At 44.5% G+C, this 19,864-nt stretch overlaps 1 protein-coding gene across 10 annotated transcripts in view; it reads left to right on the top strand.

Annotated features, from left to right (window-relative positions):
- Window positions 1–12,285, top strand: part of PRR5 (proline rich 5) — a 94,237-nt gene extending 81,952 nt beyond the window's left edge. For 9 of the 10 annotated variants that reach the window (XM_056339808.1, XM_056339802.1, XM_056339809.1 and 6 more), the window contains 2 exons: window positions 7,930–8,068; window positions 10,872–12,285. In XM_056339808.1, the coding sequence (XP_056195783.1) occupies window positions 7,930–8,068; window positions 10,872–11,422 (690 nt within the window). In that variant the 3' untranslated portion in view covers window positions 11,423–12,285. The remainder of the gene's footprint in view (window positions 1–7,929; window positions 8,069–10,871) is intronic. The other variant, XM_056339805.1, reaches the window with a different exon arrangement.
- The last annotated feature ends 7,579 nt before the right edge of the window (window positions 12,286–19,864 follow it).

A 19,864-nucleotide genomic window follows, 5' to 3' on the forward strand; every position in this document is an offset into this window, starting at 1 on the left:
TTTTATTTTATTCTATCCGATTTCATTTTTTGTTTAAAAGCTATCCAACAGTTTGTCCGTTGAAATAGAAGGCAGTGTTCTGCACCAGTAATTATGTAAACATGCTGATCATCTGAAGCATTAAAGCTAAAGTTGAGTCCTACATCATGTAATCAATGACCAACGTGTACTTCAGCACATCTGCAGTTGCAGGTGGGCATGAAGTAGTTCTCACTGTTACATCCAGTTGTTAGGGTACACTAACAGTACATCACAGTGGAGATGCCTTTTAATGTACAGTTTATTAAGTAAATGGTCCTGTAAATACTCTGTGCTAAAGAAAGAAGTGAAAAGCAACAGAGTGATACCACCATTTCTAGAAGTTATTAGTGGTGAGTGCTATTAGTTAGAAATGGAAATTGTAGAGGACCTATCCCCTTTCATAAGTATTCAGCAAAACACTAAGTTACTGCTGGTCAGTTAAAAAGCAGTTCGTGATTTAATAGTGGTTTATGATTATTTTCAGACACAGATGAGTAAGGAGTTACCTGGGGCAACTTACAGTTGTCTAGCCATAACTAAAGCAGCCTGCGGTAAAGATGAATACAGGGAGACTCATACAGCAGAGGAGCTCAGCAGATGGCAGGGGGCTTGCCTGGGACCTGAGAGAGGAACTCAAGATGGATGTGGGGTATTACAAAACAGCAGATGTCCAGGGGATGAAGCAAAGGGTTAAAATGAGTCAGGCATGAGAGTGATGGCCACGTGGAGATCCAGCTAAGACACCAAAGTGGAATAACATGAGCCAAGCATCAACAAAAAGCAGCCAGGTATCAAACAACACCCAGCAGCTAGGTTTATTTCTAGCCTCTTGGCATGCATGAGACATCCCCCTGAGGTGTACCTGATAGCCAGAGGACGTGACAGCTTTAGCTGTAGCTCTTGTGTCTCCAACTGTTGTGATTTATGTGCTCAGTTCTCCAGTCTGGTGCCTTGCCTGCCATTAAGAAGGCGATGCATTGCAGGATTTTTAGGATAAATCATTTTTCAGTCAATGTAACCCACCAATTCCCAAGATTTCAAGTCAGTTGGATGAAGTGGTGAGTATACTTTTCTTCTGCTGGTGGCTGCTCTGCCCACCAGGAGTACTTGAGAAGAAAATTTCATCTTTGTTCTATCTAGTGCTGTGCTAGCAAGCTGTAATTCACAGAGCGAAGAGGCAGAAGCTGGTGCAGCCTGCTCTGTGGCCCAGGAGCAGGCTGCTTCTAGGGCTGGATTTCATTATGGGTCTCCCTGGGCAGGTTATTAACGGTGGGGATTTGCCACCGGTTTTTGCCACTGAGAAGTGAGCTTTGGCCACCTCTTTACTCACCAATACAGGTAAAAAGATGTGCAGCTTCGCATCCAGTTTTGGAGTGAGAAGTGAGAGGCGCAAGAAGCAAACAAAGCCAGCATGCACAAAACCAGCTGCCTTTCTGCCACACACCAGGGTTTCACGAGCCAAGTCTTTTCCGTAGGATGTCCTACATCTGCTCACAGGAGCATGGGAAGCCTAAAACTGTGTCCTAATTTAGCTGGGCTATCTAATGAGACATACCAGACCATCAGCAGCCAAAACAGATTTTCATGGCTGTGACTGCCTTTGGGAATTGCTTCATGTCTGTGTTTTTTACCAGAGCCTGAGGAAGTGAAGTAGCCAATACCAGGTGAAAAGTCGTGGAAGGTGGATGATTAATTTCTGGGCTCCTTTGCAACTCACAGCCTGAACGCCTCCCTGGTGCGCTGGGCTTGCAGCCCAGTTTGTGGTCATTTCAGAGCATTCATTTGGAAGGGCTGATACTCTCCAGTTATATTTTAGGTGTGCTTTTTTACCAAAACCGAAAGGATTTCAGTTATGGTGATGAATAGAAAGGCAGAGCTGAAGCCTCAAGGGGTCTGCAGCAATGACCACCTAGTTGCACAGAGACAGAGGCTGCAGGCAGGCTGGCATCTTGCACTGAGTTGGACTGATGGCAGGTCTGCTCATCTGTGTGCCACTATCATTGACTGCCTATGAAGAGAAGAGCAGAGTGTTAAAAATTAATATAACAGGATAGTTGTGATTGTGGTTATTTCATTGCCATGGTAAAATAAAGGAAGGGCATTTGATACTTTTTGTTTTTTTTAAAGGAAAATTATGGCAAATGTTTGCTACATAAGAGTTTACGTTTCTGGCAGCATTGCAAGAAATATAGCCCCTGCTTAGGTACAATGTTGATAATGGCTTAATATTATTTTTTGTTAAAACATTCATTCATTAAAAACTTCAAAGCAATCCATCTTGGTTGTACAGCATGCAAAAGGTTAAATCTTGGCCTCGGGCAGGTTTTAAGGTCATGACTGAGGAGGATTCTTCAAGTCTGTAAATGCCTGCCTAGAGTGACCTCCGCTTTAGGACCACTTTAAGGCTTAGAGAAGCCCTATATACTGGAAGAGGAGGCTGTGGCCTTACATGGAGTTATAAAACCCCCAGCTTTTTTCTTCTGAATGTACCTGTTTATTTGCAGTGCCAAATGATTAATTAATTCTTTCATCTGTGCTTTCTTAAGAAGCCCTTGCGCCCTTTAGAAACTCAGTAGGCATTTGTGGTTAACTTACAGAATTAATAGGGATGAAAACCTGAGCAATTTGGTGTATCTGTTCTTGCTGGAATGACTTATGGTTTGGACTCATGGGGTTTTGTTCCCAAACACAAGGAGTGTTTTGTTCCAGCAACATACTTGAATGCAGCAACGGAGGGCGTGCGCACAGCTGGTGCCATGGTTCAGCAGATGGGGCACTAACTTAATAAAGTAGCTACCTTAATTACCTGTGGTCTTTAGGGTATATGGCCCTTCTGTGAGTGCTTACAGATTTACATATCAAAACCAGTAGTGTATAGGGTCCTTTTAATGCTTTTGAACTATAATATACAATTCTCTGTTTCCAAGTGATTTAATTACAGGTTAGTGAAGTAAGGGACTTGGATAGTGTGTAACATGCAGAAATACGTCTCTGTTCTTGGTGCCGAGTACAGAACTTTTCCATTTGCAATAGTATTCACATATCCAGGGCTCAAATCCCCATTATCCATGCCTTGAGAGTAGGGCAGACTCTTGTCATAATATCACATTATAATCCTTCCAAAGATAATGAGGTGACTCTCGTTGCATTTCAAAACAGTGTGACCAAGATGAGGTTTTGATCCATCAGCCACACTCTTCCAGAAGTACTAAGGTACTGGCAGCTATTTGATACTGAGCCAGTTTGGCCCTCAACTGAGAAACAGATCAGGCAAGGCCTTTGAAAAGAATTTTAATAGACACATCTCACACTTGCAGAGAAGCATGAAACTCTCCTGTTAAAATGAAATTGGGTTCATGAAAGGTCACAGTTATCTTTTTAAGTAAGTTTTTGCATGTCTGCAGAGCAAATATTGCATTAAAGATAAGGGTAGAATCGCTGTTTTACTGATAATGCTCCATGCTTTCTTTTTTCTTCCAAATTACGATATAGCTTCCTGCAAGCTAAGCAACCAGCCTGCTAGATAGCACTTTTTTCTTTATTGCTATACAATGACTTACCAAACTAGCGAGGCCCCAAGCAGTGAGTACTAGAAGAACCACGAGCTGCCAAAATAACAGCAAAATACTTCCTTTTGTTATTTCATTGGTGAATTTTAAGTCCCGCCAACAGTTTTTCAGAAACTATTGTGACATAGGTAAGAATCCGAAGTTGGCTTTACTGTAAAACTATTTTTCCTTTATATGCACAATCACTTACAAATTTGGGAAAGGATCTAAAAAGGACTTCATATATCTTTGAGTATCTATAGATATCCATGTAGATAGGTGTATAGATGTCTGTACATGTATATCTATCTCTGTGTATATTTGTGTATAGATATGTGAAGCATTTATAACCATACTTTGCTCCATCCTAAACTTCCACCAGAAGTGGCTTCCCACTGAATTTGGTGTCACACAAACAAGTGATTTCGCATGTCGCACAGTGGATGAGGTGGAAACCTCTGGTGGAGGGAAGAGTTTAAATGCACCCTTGGGGCTGGTAGCTAAAGGAAAACAGAAGCTTCCCCTGGCCTCCTAAAGTTGATCTGCTTTAGGAGGTGTCCGTCCTTCCCCTTGAGGCTCCTTGCCTCCCTCAGCCCCTTACAGTGCCGAATTACAGTGCCCTCTGAAGTGAGGTTTGCACACTGTGGTGATAAGAATTGGTAGGTCAGTCACTGTTTCAGACCCTTCCCTAACCCAGCTGTGCTGGATACTAGTACCAGTGAGGCAGTAAGAGCTGGGATTCTGCAGCCCCTCCCCCCCCCCCCCCCCCCCAGCCATAGGATCTGCTAGGTGCTGCTGCCCCTGTTGCTGTGGGCTTGCCGTTCCCTGGTACCAGCTGGCTCAGAGGCGCCGGTGCCACAGCAAGCCCCCCTCAGCCCCCGTCTGGCTGCCCTTCATCTGCCCCAAGGGCAGCACCAGCCACGCCTGGGGTTCACTAAAGAACTGATATTGGATGAATTGCAGAACTGGGAAGCACTACTTTCTCGGTAGGGATGTGGGGCAGCCCTGCCCCGTCACTACCTTTGGTATATCTCAGCTAACCTGTTGTGGGCTGACATATGAACCTGCGCTTACCTTCTTCATGGGCCATGATCTTAAAAGCTCATGAAGAGGAGCAGGGGCTGCACATCAGCAGCAAGGACCAGCTGGCTCTGGGTCACGGCCATTGGCTTCATGAGCAGCACACAGTAACTGCAGGGCCAGGTGGAAGGTGGCCCCAGCTTGCTCTGAGCCTGCAGACACTCCTCGGGCCACTTGGGCTGGGATAATTTCTAAATAAGTGATGGTGTTGTTTAGGTCATATGGGAAGTTTAGGTTTGGAGAGCTGAGATGGTCCTTGCTGAATATTGGGATGTACTTGTATGTGGTTAAACAGAGGCCCGGAGGATGTTTGTCACTGAATAACTATCGTGGTTTAACCCCATGCAGCAACCAAGTACCATGCGGCTGCTCAGTCACTCCCCCCTCCCTGCTCCAGTGGAAAGAAATGCAGGAAAAACATTCTTTTACAAGTCCGCAGGCTGTTATGCTCCTTCTCACAGAAGCCCCACACCGAGAAAACGGTTTAAGGGAACTATCCCGTCAGGCACCTGCAGGAAGGCCTGGAACAATGGCCAGTGCAGGAAGGATGTCGCAGGTGGATACAGCACATTTGTGCCAAGGTGCAGAGCAGAAGAGAAGTCACCATGGCTCCAGCAGGCGCCAGATGTTTTATGACTTTTCAGTATGTTTTGAAAAGTATCCTGTAGATGATTGCAGAGCTGAAGAATAAGACTGATGGCAGGCTGTGTTAATACTGGGTGGGTTTACATTGTAAAGGTGGTACTTTGTGGCCTCTTCAGAGGTGAGAACTAAAAGAGGCTGAACGGGGATGGAGATTAGCCCTGCTCTTGGGAGAGCAGGAGTGAAGGTTGAGGGCAAGTCTGAAGAGGAAGCTGATGCAAGTGGTTAAGGAGTTGTGATTTTGAGAGAAGAGGGTGTTTCTTAGCAGCAGTGAGCTGATGACCTCTCCAGGCACAGGAGCTGCAGGGCAGCAGCGGTGGGGACAAGGTGCATCTGTGTCCCAGCACAGCTGCTCCCCAGCCCTGTGATAGAGGGGTGCCGAAGCATCTGGAGCTTGTGAGTCGAGTCTTCATCCCCTCAGCTAATCCCAGGAGCCTACCGCAACCCAACAGAGCTGCTGGAAGCCTCTTGGTGGCCCTGCCAGAGCAGCCATCAATGCAGAATACAGCTCGGGCTTTTGAGGTGTTCATCAAGGAAGAAGGAGTGTATAGCAGAACAGATAATTTACTACTAGGAGGGAAGTCAAAATAACTTTTTAGGCATGTAAAGCCAATAGGAAATCAGTGTTAAGATGCCAGTGAGCAAGGACACTTCTATCACTCAGTGTCGCAGTTCTGCTGTTTTGTGGGCAGCATGTACTAGTGAATTACTGGGTTTCGTTCTCTGCAGCTGATAGTTAGCTACCCTCTTTCACAAGTATCAAAAATACTTCAAATGGCAAAAAAGTAAATAAAGCCTTACTGCGAAGTCTGGGCATGAGCAATGCTAAATATCACTGATTTTTGCCACTAGGATTATGTATCATGTTTAGGACACCAGTTCTGGAGGTAATTGGTGTGGGAGCCTGTAGTGGATGGCCTAATGGTCTGGCCTTCATCAGTGGATTATGAACTTGATGCCATCATGAATATGTAGTAAGGTAGCAGGCGTATTGCCCTTCTGAGGACTGAAAAAATCTTGGCTAAATCCCAGCAAGATAGGAGGGGAAACCCTGGAGCAGATCTCAACATAACAAAAATTGAGACCCTTACTCCGGTTACTTGAAATGTTTTCTCTGATGCAGAGGTATCTGATATTCTAACAGTGACTTGGAAATAATGCCTGCACCTTCACTAAGTCTTCAGAATTACTCCAATGTTATTTTTTTCTGGCTAACATTGGTTGATTAGCTATGGGGTCATTCTGCTGTTACTTCCATGTTTGCAGGCTTTCAGATTCACTGCATATGCCCTTATGTTCATGTTTGTATTTGTGACTCTCCCAGAGTTTTACAGGGCATTGCACATCTGCAAAGATTGTTATTCATTATTTAAAATGCACTGAACTGGAATCCAAATTCTATCTGTTCTCTGTTGGCCATTATTTATTTTCCATTCATAAACTTTTATCAAGTAACAGCAGGCGGCATTCAGGCAGCGCAGCAGCCAAGAGGTGAAGTAAGCCATTCACAAACAAACTGCAGGCTTATAGCCGCCCATAGACACTGGCTGGTGAATCATACTGAGCAGCGAATACATCCTGAACATCAGCATCCTTTCACATACTGAAGGAAGTGTTGCAGTTTTACTCACTTGATCTGCATATTGCTCTCCGGAGGCTTTCATCCCAACATGTTTCTTTTTACAGTAATTCAGGGACATATTATGAAATCTGGAATTCGGCTAAATTCAAGCAAACTTCTTGCTGAGTATGAAATTTAGGATCTTAATTCTGCAACAAGCTATGTCAAACATATGGCCACGTAGCAACACACTAAAATGTGAATTTACTTCGGGTTGCAAGAGGAATCTTACACGAGTATACAGGGCTCTGCTCAGACAATGCAGGAGCATGCACACTGCAGCTGCAAGTGGAAGGGAGACTACAGCCTCACAGGGTTTGCTGCCACCCCTGCAGCCTTATAAACCCATTTGTGGGTGGAAGTGCAGAGATAACAGCTAAGGGCAAAAGATTTTGCCTATAGGTGAATCTTGCTGTGCTAGTTATAATGTGACTATTGCCTGGATAGTAGCAGGTGCTGGGGAGGGAGTGAGGAAGGAGATACAAACCTCCTCACTATACATATTTCTTGTTGAAAGTATCCTGGAAGAAAGATATCCGAGTCGTTTCACTGTTTTCTTAACCCTGTTGGTATTGCTTAGATGGCAGTGACACCCTGTGGTACCAGCCGCTGGTGCATCACTCGGCAGTAGTTTAGGCAGTCAGTATAAGATTGCACTAACAAAAAGTCCAGGGATGTTTTTAATTCATCTTCACAGACCACATTTTCCATCCTCCCTGAGTGCCTTTGCACTAAGCAGGGTGCACCTTTCCGGATTTAAACGTCCTGGAAGTAGCTACTGCCTCTTTCTGAGCGTTTGTGCAGTGCCTGCATGGTGACTCTCTCTGGTTCAACTCCCATCTCTTGGCTTTACAGTGAGAGGAATCAGCTCTCGTTACAAACCAGAATTGCATGACAGTGTACCTTTGCTATATAATTTAGTGAAAATGCTTGCTGCCTCTCTGCTTGCCCCAGCGAGCAAGGAAAGCTTCTGGTTGGAGGGGAAAGTGCTCATCTTGGGTATCTTCTCTCTTTCAGGGGGTTCACGAGTCAAAAGGTGTGACTGAAGATTATTTGAAACTGGAATCCCTGATCCAGAAAGTCGTTTCTCCTTACTTGGGCACATATGGCCTGTATTCCAGTGACGGACCCTTCACACACTCTTCCTGTATCTTGGGTAAGAATAACAGAGGCTCAGTTTGACACAGCACAGAGGGCTTCACCAAAACCGTGGTCCACACAGGCCAGGGCCCACACGAGAGGAGACTACCAGTACTAATGCAGTGTGGCCAGGCTCCTTTTCTAAGGCCATGCTCTTTGAGTCTGCAAAATCGTAGTGCAACTTGCCAGTGGTGGAAGACGAAAACAGATCGTCATAACAGTGCTCATTAATAAAAAAAGTCTGTGAATCTAGAGTGTGTTTAGCATTTCCGTTCTACCTTTTAATGAGAGAGCTTTAACACAGGATGTTTTATGGACGGAAGCCATTTCTAGAGTGCTGCATAGTGTCTGTTCATTAGCACACAAAGATCATACAAGGCTGTTCAAAGCAGGGAAGTGAGTAGGAATTTGTCTTAGAGAAGGCAAATGGGTAAGCCTTCAAACATGTAAAAGCTTTCTGTAGAGTGGAAGGTAAAAAGCTGTTCTCCTTCCCTCTGGAGATAAGAAGAATAGAGTGGACCACACGTAGCAGGGGAAATTCAGATTGCACAGAAGGAAAAATCTCTAATGTCACATGAACCACCCCTGGAGGCTGTTCAATCTTTACTGCTAGAGATCCTATATACATGTTACGTAGATAAGCATCAGAAGGAGCAAGGTGGGTAAACATGGTCCTGCCTGGTAACAGAGCTGAGTGACCGACCTGCTTGAGTCCTTTCCATCTTATTTTCTATGATTCTTTGAGCTCTGAAGCATTCAGTGACTTCTGTGAAGGTAAGATTTGGCCAAGATGAAGGTCTTTTGAATATCCCACACAGTAATTCAGTCTGTTGAAAATGCAAGGGGGATGCTACCAGCATAAGTTAAAAAGGAAATGTGATAGTATGTGAGTATTTTAATGTAAATACTGTGATGGCCTGTTTGAACAGAGAAAACAGGGAAATACATTAAATTGTATGTTTTCTATGCAATTTAATTTGTTTGCTTGTCAGAAATGGTCAATAAGGTAGTTGATTTCCCCTTGAAGCTGAATGGAAAAATGGTTGTATTGCAGTAAGTGTTTAAGAAACAAATCAGTTTTACATAAATAAATAGAGGCCAGCTGTTTATGGAAAATGGTTCAGGATTACTACTTTGTTTTCATTGCTTGCCATTAAAAGGCCACAAGCATTTAAATGGCGCCCCAAATTGTCATTTTCTGAATACAAGCTTTTGTATGTCAGGACAGAGAAAATGTACCCAAATATTGTTAGAAAATAAATTGCAGTCTTGTTGTATTATAGGACTGCAGAAGATAGGAAGGTTTTGGCGGACTGGGCGCTGGGGTGTAGATCTGTAGCAGTACCCCTGAATAGGTCTTACTGTAGTCAGTGAACCTGTATCCAAAGGAGCTGAGTGCATAAGTCTCTGCTGCTTTTAAGCTACTGCAACTAGTTCTGTCCAGCTATTTTGGTAGCGTGATTTGAAGCTGTGACATACGGTCCTTGGGACTGGTGTGGCCACTGACTTTTCTTCCCAGTCAGGCTAGCACACCCAGCCTTCCTTTCTGGCCAAGCCTTGGTGTGACCAAAAAGCCAGAGTTCCTGCGGCAGGACAGCCCAAGGAACCTTCTCTGTTTGCCGGGTCAAACTCCCTAACAAAGAAAAAGGCTGAAAGTGGACTTGGCTCAGTTGATTTAATTACTGAGGCAGACATAAGTGCAAAATACAATCTTAAGTACAGAAACTGGCTTTCTTGGTATATATGATTGGAATTTGTGTTCAGGTAAGCACATAATTATACCTAAGTATAATTTTAGAAGAGACAGGCATTTGTAAAGGATATTGTGTGATTTGCAGAGGAGCAAACATATACCAGCATCCTGATTTAAAGCAGAGAATTTATATGCAGTGGCTACGGTTGACTTCCAGAGCATAATTTGATTCCCTTCTCCAGCCGTGCCCCTTTCATGGGGATGGCAAAGTGAACGTAGGAGGGAGAAAGCTTCAGAAGTGAGACCTATTAATCACACCACTTATTTTTCAAGCACAAATGCGTCTGAAGCACTGAGGTCTGCAGAAAGTTTGCATGATGATGACTTTGCTGTAGCTGCGGGCGAGCACGCCAGCCCCAGGCCGCTGGTGGCGGGTCTCCGTGCTGACTTGCTGCCACCTGCTGCTCGTTCCTTGGAAGGAGCCCGCTTGGCTAACGGCCAGCAATCCCGGCCGGACTGAGCGCAGGTTTGTTCCCCAAAAAGGTCGCTGTGGGCACTACCTTCCAGTTCATGTTTCCAAACACTCTTGGGGTTTTCTCCTTGTGTGGTCTCTGAACGATGCTTTGCATCTGAGTTTTCCCCAAATTATTAGTAAGACTGCCTGTCTTAATCCTTGTGCCCCAAATCTGAAGAGACCCGATTTTCCCAGGGTGGGTGGAAAATTTAAATTTGAACTACTAGAAATTAGTGATGACCTTTATAGCCTGATCAAGAACAGAACTGCACTTTCCATTCCTGTCTAAAGAGAGTATTTGCAATTGTGTCAGGTCTTCCAAAATATTTACTGTTTTACTCCAGCTGCTGAAGTTGTTTGAATATAAGGGAATCTCAGCTATTACTTGTAAAGATAGGTTTGGGGGTTTCAGTATGCTAAAGAAATCTAGGAAGTCTGAGGCCTACGGATCTACAAAACCAGTAAAATGTGTTCTTTTATAGAAGTTTCTGTTATTCAAGAGAAGCTCATGAATATTCAGGCCTTGACTTTTCTTTTAAACACTCGTAATTATTAGTTGTATGAAAATAGGTGAGTTTGTAGATATTACTCTGGATTTTTCTCTATTTACAGAGAAGCGATTCTTCAGGCGTTCAAAATCAGGTGACATCCTTGCCAAGAACCCCGTGGTGCGATCAAAAAGCTACAACAATCCACTGCTGACGCCAGTGGCCGAGTATGAAACCGAGGGCATGGCTGCCAATGGAACAGGCATCCGAAGGCACTCTGTTTCAGAAATGACCTCCTGCCTGGAGCTCCAGGGGTACTCCAACCTCACCACCATCATGGACAACGGTTCCAAGAGCTCCATGACAGCCACAAAAAGCTCACTGTCAGGAGACCAGGAGAGGCCCAGCACTGGGTCAGTGCAATGCTCTAGCAAACTCAGTACAGTTGAGCAACAGAAAGGACTCTTCCACGCAATGGATGACCCACATAGGTCTTTTGAGCTGGACAGGGACCCTTCCTTGATTCCAGTTCCCTCTTCCAGCCCTGAGAACATAGTGGATCAGATTTTGGAGTCGATCGACTCTGATTCTGAAGGTATTTTTATTGATTTTGGCCGAGGCTGTTCCAATTCATCAACATACAATGTGGATGTGAACAGACAGAGCATCATGTGAAGGACGTTGGGAGACAAACCTTGAGTTTTAACATTATATATGAAAGTTACTAACGCACTGAGACTGTGGGCAAGCTATGTATGTCTAGGGCAGAACCTCTGTTGTAGGTCATCACAGCTGTACTGAAGTACACAAACGCAAGTTTATAGCAGCTGGGAATCTGCTGCAAGTGGGAAGAAACTCCGACCACTTCTCCCTTTCCCTGTCACTCTGCAGTCAGATTTCCTATTGTCTTTATAAACTTAGGCGTTCACAAGCTGACAAGTGTCTGGTAAAATGCTGTTAGTGCAGCTGGCAGTGTTTGTTCAGGAAAACAGCCTAGCAAATAGCCGTGTTCACTTTTAATTTTCTCAAGAGGTTTCCTGTTGACAGCAGGTTGTTCTCTGAACTGTAACACCGCAGCCAGAGTAAAATCATATCCTTTTAAAAAATGAAAAAAACCCAGAGACTGTGGGCCTTCATGCCACAGAATACAGTGGTAAAGAAGTCTCTTCTAATCTTTTTCTTGTACATCTTGTATGCACTCCTTTGCCTAATGGTGAGTTAGGGTTCTTGAAGAAAGGCAAATAAACAGAAATGTGCTACCTGATGTCACGCGATGCCTCATGTCTCATGTTCTGTTTCACAGCCAATACCTTGCGTCTGTGAGAGAGTTGTCTTGAAACTGGCTTTTGAGGCCAAGTTCATTTGCTCTGAAAGTGGCAATTCCAAGAAATCTGTGCACTATTGACTCCTGGAGTATCCATTGTATGGAGAAACTCCAGCAGAATTCAACTTACTTGTTTCCTAAATAAATAAAAATATGGCTTCTTGGTGGAAATCTTCATTGTATATTTATGTTATTAAAGAAATACAATAATGCATATACTGTCATTTATGTACTGATACTTAGGGAGTGTGAACCTTGCAGCTCTTCTCATCCTGAGCGCTCCCAGCTCTTTGATTCTCTCTCAGTAACATGGTGGTGTAAGAGCTGTCTCAGTGATTTTATAGAGGATTGATGCACATAGACATTAAGGTGAAGTAGAAATCTTGATGCATGCTAGATTTTTGACCAGATGGTTTTACGGTGAAGAAAGAGCTACTTCAGGTCACTCCATTCTAAGCGTCTTCTCTGGAGGAATGAGTTGGTAACTCCTGAGCTGCTCAGCAGACAGGTTGTCAGTTCAGTTTGGCAGTGCCTGGCACTTAGCTCAGATGCTCAAGGAGTTTGTAGCTTTGCTCTGCGCTGGCACTGCTGACCCAAACATTTGCCGAACTTCCCCAGGCTTTGATTACATTTCTAGGCTCAAAGCCCCACTTCTGATGCGTTAATTTCTTTTGGCCTCACTACTTGATCTTTTGGAAAGTGTTAGCTCTATCTTTTGCTACTGCCTTACTTCACTGCTAGGTATTTCAGCTTCTGGATGGATGTGCAGGCTCCCCATAACACAGAGGTTTGAGAACCTCAGAAGCAAGCTGAAGAAGGAGACCCATAAGTGAAGCAGGTGTTTGGTGTCTGTTTTGCTTCTTTGTATTTGGCATGTTCAGCTGTGCAGCCTTCCCTACAGGTGAGCACTTACGTTAGGTCATACTTAAAAGTTTCTTTTACAGAGAGATACATAATTGCTTCTATGTGCCACCAGTCTCAAACCTAACAGCCAGGGAGTGCACCTGGATGGGACCATCTGATGCAGGGCACAGTCAGCACGGAGCGACTTCACACCAGTTGGCAGAAACGCAGGTGCAGCAAAACATACCCTCAGTGAGAGAAACTCCGGTGCCTGGGGGAGGGAATGGGATCTTTGAGGTCCAATGAATGGAACTGCTTAGGATGCAGGTACCTAACTAGCCCTCTGGATGTGCAGCTAAAAGTTGCAGATTATCAGGCCACCCGTTTGGCCGCTCCCTGGCCGTGGCACTGCCTGTACCATCCTGCAGGATCGCACTGAGGCGCGCTCAGGAGTGCTTCACTCCTGGTGGAGCTGAGTGGGTTGGCAGCCTGCTCACGTCTGAGGTGCAGCAGGTTCCTACCAACTGGTTGGTGCTACCAGTGGGTGTTTGCCCACCCTCTCCTAGCTGGGGACATGATGAACCTGTAGTCTCAAGGCAGGTTTGGTGCCACATTTGGCCCTGTGCAAAGCACAGGAGAGGGAGGAGGTCTCACTGAAACAGGCTCTGATATATGACAGGATCGGTGATTTCCGAAAGTGTCCTAAAGTCGTACAAGCCCCCATTGCTGGCACCCTCAGTCTCCGACCTTGTTCCTTCTGACTGCCACTGTTTGCCCAATTATTACTTAGGTTGGAGAAAAAGAATATCTGCAGTTTTGTTCTAAGGACACAGTGCAGGGAAGGGGGAGATAGATCGAAACCCCTACAAGAAAATTTAAAAAATCCAGTGGATCAAGGCCTCAGCACACTTTCTTCCCTTAGGGAATATTATAAGCCTCATAAGCTTACTTAATTACTGGGGAATATTCAAGCACACTTTCAAGTGAGAGTAGAAAGGCACTGCTAGGACCCTCCCCACCTGAGCTTTTGCACGGTCAGTGCCCTCTCCTATATTAGGAGACCTTGGATCCCCTGGTATGCTGGCAATGAACTAACCTCTCCCACCTGGCACGGATAGAGCTAGTGAATGAAAATCCTCCTGTAGCTGGTTTAGAAGGTTATTTGAGGACTGGGTTCAAGACTCTGACTGCTGAAGAGGAGTACTCCTAACAGGCACCTCAGATAACCTCAAAGAGGAGCAGGGTTTAGGAAATAGTCTTGTCTTTAGTGCTTCCTCTTGCCCAAGGCAGGCAGCCTGGTGTAATGGCTGGTTCTTGGATGCTTTGCCTTCTCACATGCACTGCGGGGGAAAGCAGCTACCCTGGAGCATTGTAGCACTGCAGCCCAGCACTCCTGATCTAGCCTTTACATACCTAATTCTTCAAGTGGGCTCTTTGGGGTCAGAGCTCTAGCAGCAGAAAGATCTTCTGTAGGCTTTTCTCAGCAGCGCAGACTCTTCAGAAGATACAGACCAAGGCCCATTCACCAGGACCGCTTCGGAAAAAGGCAGAAAAGCAAAGCCCAGCCCAGCCCTATCACCAAAACTGTGATTACCAGCTGTGATAGGGTTGAATGAGTTGTTAAGAAAATTGGGTTCAGACCTGTTGGGATTCATTGCGACTTGTTAGGTATTGGATGTTCTGTGAGTGCTGCTGAGCTGAAGTAAAAGGCTTCTACTTACTCTCTGTAGGATGAAGAGGCTCTCAACTGGCTTCAGTTAAAGTAAGTTTTTTTTAGATGATAAAAATAAATTTATTATTTAAAGGTGATGCTGCAGGGGGACAAACTGATCTCTGCTCTTGCTGTGGTTTAGGGCTTGCTGAACTAAACTTGCCTCTGCTAGCAAATGTGGTATTCACAAAAGTGTTCTGTCTGCTATGCTAAAGCTCTGCTACTGGGGTAAGGACTGAAGGAGGAGCAAATGCATTCTGACTGTAAGGCTTCAAGCTGCAGTTTCAGGGCTATTTTTTTATTAAAGAAAACTTTATAAACTCAGCAGGCTGGCTATGAAGAGCCTGAAACCCTGAAGTCACATTTAAGTTCCCTACTGCAATGGTGATAGGGTAGCATCTTGTCTCCCCCTCGAAGTTTGTATTAAAGTACACAGGCAGATAAGACTGTAAATTGAAAAACCGTGTGTAGTGTTTTCCCTGATTCCTGTGAAACCCAGCATGTCCTTTGTCCTCAGAGATGAAGTTTCTCACCAGCTCATTCCCCAAGAAGTGGCATGGCTGGGGGCACTACGTTCTCTGCGGGAAGATGCAGGTGGAGCTGGGCTCTAGCTTTGAGCTTCTGGGCAGGTCTGGTTTGTAGCCGCACTGTCGCGTGTGTGAGTGTGCAAGGTGCAGAGGGGCATAGTAAGAGGTGGCCCTGGGAGGACGGATCGTGTAAGTGATGCTGAGCCAGGTGTGTGCAGGCAATCGAAGCCAAGTGTCCGGTGACTTTAAATGCTGCACAGATGTGAGACTACCCTAATTTGTGACCCTTCTCCTAGTAATCCCAATGCAGACAAGTCAGGGATGCAGTGGTCTTAGAGACAAATCACAGAGTCATTACAAACGAAAATTTTATATCAAAAAGACTAGTGCAAGTCCTTGCCAAAATACATTTAGGAAGCGATGGCTTTCTGCTTTCAAATGCTGCTATATGGTAGTGTCCCAGTGCACCAGTGTTACTAAAGCTTTGTCCTTAAGGGGACATTCTCAGTACACCAGTTATTCCACTCCACCCTTCCTTTGTTATGATAAACTGTGGCATTAGAGTGTATCCTCATCCAAAAATCAAAAGCTCTCTGCTCTTTCCCTGGTTGGGACGGGTTCCAAAACCCTATGAGGGATAATACAGAGCAACAGATAGCACTTAAATCTCCTATCATCTGGCACTGCAGGGTGAACGTTATGCAAGCAAAAGGAACTGGGAGACTAACCTAATGAACAGCTGCTGAGCTCTGTGGAGAAGAAATACAGCTCCCTGGAGCACAACTGGAAACAACGGAATAATTGGCTGCAAATAATGCTGCCCAAATAGAGGGTTTTTTTTCATAGAAGTGGGGAAAATTACTTTCCATTATTCAATTAGCTCCTGGCAAGCTTGTTTTGATAGTGCTTTTGACTAAAATAAACATGCTTGCTGATATCATCTGAACCACTAAGCTGTGGTGATAGAAGAGCTATGGGCCACCTTCTTCTAAGGCCACCACACAGACATGAGAGTATATGAAAATGCCTGCGCTCTCTCTGAAGTTCTGGTTAGAGGTGTATGGATTGCCCCTTTACTAGGATAATATGCTGTAAGAACATCTTGGAAATAAAGATGTCAGAAAGCTCTTAGTGTGATTTTTGAGCTCTGGTCTGCAGCGGTGTGACTGTCGTTCCAGAGCTTTTCTCAAAGTATCAAAATTTGAAGGCAGGGAGCAGAAACCCAAATATCAATGGAGCTCGCAGTGCTGCAAATAACATATGCAGCCATTTTAATAATACATAAATCCTTGCCACCATGCTCTCCGGGAGAATAAAATGCTTGGTTTACAATTGAAGTCTCGTTCGTACCTTTCCACAAAGGAAGAAATACTCTTCTAAGGGGAATAAATATATATTTGCCTTGAAGAGCCTTCTCACATCACTTTCTCTTCACATGGTGTGGTAGTAACAGCAGCAGATTGCTGTGCTCAGTGGTTTGCAAGTTCCTAAACTCCTTCCTGCGCAAAGAGAGGAGACGGTGCCTGGGGCTGGAAAAGCAGGACAGCATCTCAAGCTGGGTGTAGAGTGAAAGGTGCCAAGAAAGGAGCTGGGCCATTGTGCCCCTAAAATCCAACTCAGGTTAGAGCTGCTCAAGGCAGAGTGTCTTAACTGGCAGCAGGCTTCAGACCACCTGATGGGTTTTGGGCTGCCGTGGCTCAGTTGCCAGCCCACCCTTCCCAGGAGGGTGATGCAGAGGAGAACTGCCAGGGAATAGCTGCTGGGGCATCCAAGGTGACTCCAGCTCCCTCTGTACACCCTGAAGGACCTCAGGCTTCTGCCTGTTTTCTGACATTAGCAACAGATTAGGGATTTCTGAGGGATGGAGATGACACCAAATAATCGAACCTCCCAAGCTATCGAGAGAAGTAGTCCGAATATTTTGTGTGGTCCCAGGATACTGCAAACAAGCAGACACCAAGTTCCCCGCATGCTATGTGTTGGCCTAACTGCTTCATCAAAACCAATGGTTGGATGTGACTGGTTTCATCAGACTTAGAATCAGGCTGATGTGTTTTATCCCTGAAATGCTCTACCTGGCTTGCAGTTGCTGCTTACTCCTCTGTGTCACCCTCAGAAGTTGCGTTTTGGGGTGATCAGCAGAAAGGAACTAGCTTTGACCTAGTATCTCAATGCCACAATTACGCTGGCATTTTAATATTCTTCAGGCAGGTAACTTGACTAGTAATTAAATAATGAAAATGGCCTATTCTTTCACAAATGGTGCACCCCTCAGGTCTTGTGTTGCATAATTGGATTAGCAAATTGGCTGCTGCCCTGCCTATAGCAGGATTGCCTACCTGAGGAGCTGCCAGGATGCTCTGCCAAAGCCCGGGGAGAGAGGGAAGGGAAAACTGGGTGTGTGAAGACCCGTGGAACTGCTGGGCTAATAACCCTGCCAGAAGTTTATTGTTAGTTGCCTTTGTAAAATGAGGTGTCAGAGGCTAAGCTTGCATTTCTATTACTAAGGGTCTGCATCAGCATTTTCACCTTAAGATTGCTAACTCTTCCAGAATGTATTTATTTTCTAATTATTTTAGGATGAAATATTTTTTTCCCTTGCAAAAGCAAATAGTCTTAGGCAGAGTTTTAGCTAGATTTCAAAATACATTCCCTTTATAAATCCTAGCCCTCTGAACCCTGCATTTGAAAATCAGGATTTGAAGGGAATTCTTAGGGCACTGTTGTCTTTACAGTGAAGTCTTGGGAATAGATTGCTGGGCTGGAACTAAGAGACGGGAATGGCTTAATTCCATGTCCCCCACAGGCATTTTGCATAGGTTTACATCACTTAATAGCTCCACACCTCTTCAGAACATGGGGATAATGTTCTTACCTGTCTTCCTCACATTTTAAATTGTGGAGTGGATTGTCTGTCGTGTGAAGGTTTCATGGTAAAGCATGCACAACAAGAGGAGAGGACAGTGTACCGGAGAACGACTGAACGTAAATTAGCAATGCAACCATAATTTTTGTGTATGTAACTTTGTTGCCATCATATTTTTTTAATGTAGCTGCATCACTGATTTAGGCCTATACATGCTAATTAATTCTTGTTTATGTTCCATTCCCTATCTATCCTCATGCCTTGTTTGGCTTTCTTCCTCAACAACAATCTTCACAGATACGTTTTCAATGACACCAGGCTCTGTTTCTTTAGCTGACGTTACCTCTTTTATACTCTGTGTGCTTTAAGCACTTCAAGGGGTTTTTTCCTTCAGTCCATGTTACTTTGTTCTTATCAATGTCAAGCTTCCTGTTGCTCATTACTCTAAATAGTTTAGGTCCCTCTGAAATTCCTCGTGTTTTGTCCTGAATATACTCAGTAAACCCCAGGAGCAAATATATGCTTCATGCTTCATCCATCTTTTCCAATCAAAAAACTGGAAAGCATTAGGCTTGATTTTCAGAGAGGAAGATTTATCTTCCCACTTGCAGTAGTTTTGTGGAAAATTGAGATCATAATGTTCTGTTCATGATCACTCAAACTGTTTTTTCCCAGATACAGATGTAAAGGTTGCGAGTTTGTAAGCGTTTGGATCATACCCTCAGGCTTACGTTAAAATACAGGTGTGGTACTTGTGCTCCCCAGTTCTCTACAACAGTGTCTGTCTTTCATAAATACTCAGTTTGCTGTCAATTACTAAGCTACTTCATTCTTAAACCCCATGGGTATGCAGTCATCTGGGATGGTAACACGCTGCAGGAAGCTGGCGAAGCTGGCAACCTCTTGGGGTATACACAGGCAACCTCTTTACACAGTAAGATAGAGCAGTAAAAGTAGAAATGGAAATGCTGCACCTAAAAATTGGAAGCAGAGTGTCAAGTGGGTGCTAAAGCGGACAAAAGGTGCAAAAAATTTAAAGGCAAAACTGAACTGACTTCAAATGCAGCCAGGATCTTGCCCCACATCTGCTTAGGAATGACACTGTTCTTAAACCTTGTTCAAGCCTACCTGGGGGAGGAGGGTGAACAGAAATTGTTTAGAAGAAAAAATGGTACACAGCTCTGAATAGAGAATTATGTAAGGCTTGTGAGGGGATGAATTTGTCAGAGTAAGGGTGGAAAATATTTTCAGTTTCACTGGTTCAATTGAAATACTGATTTGTCATACAAATGTTCCCAATTTTTGGCAAAATGGGCTTTTAAAATTATTTTTACCTGCTTTTTGTGTCACCCACTGGAGTGAAGAGTGGTGACAGTCAAGTACATTGTACTGCTAGCAAACCAGTACTCAAGTGGATAAAAGCTTTCTGAAGAAAACTCCGAATTTCCACGGCACTTGACTGAGAGGAGGAAGAAAGGACTGTGTTGCACAAACATTCCTGCAAGTCCCCAGCTGCTGCTGTGCACCACGAGGGGGAAGGCGATCAGCTGCACTCTCCAGGATATGATGAACACTGTCGAGAAAAACAAGGTTGGTACGTTAGTGATTTTCTGGATTCACTTCTTTCTTCCTTGGGTCAAACACTAAGGACTCCGGGCACAAAGTGGCACTTGGGTGCCAAGACCCAACGCAGCATTTGAAGTTTTTCTCTGTCAGATCCAGACACAGCCAAACATATCTGTGGCAGTGCTAGTCCCCCTGCCTCCTCTTTTTCTTTGACTTCCTATAAATGAGTAATTGCTGATTATTTACAAACAGCTCTAATATTTTTAAATTGGTCTTGCAT

Source organism: Falco biarmicus, chromosome 5 (assembly GCF_023638135.1).
Source record: "Falco biarmicus isolate bFalBia1 chromosome 5, bFalBia1.pri, whole genome shotgun sequence".
Taxonomy (NCBI): Eukaryota; Metazoa; Chordata; class Aves; order Falconiformes; family Falconidae; genus Falco; species Falco biarmicus.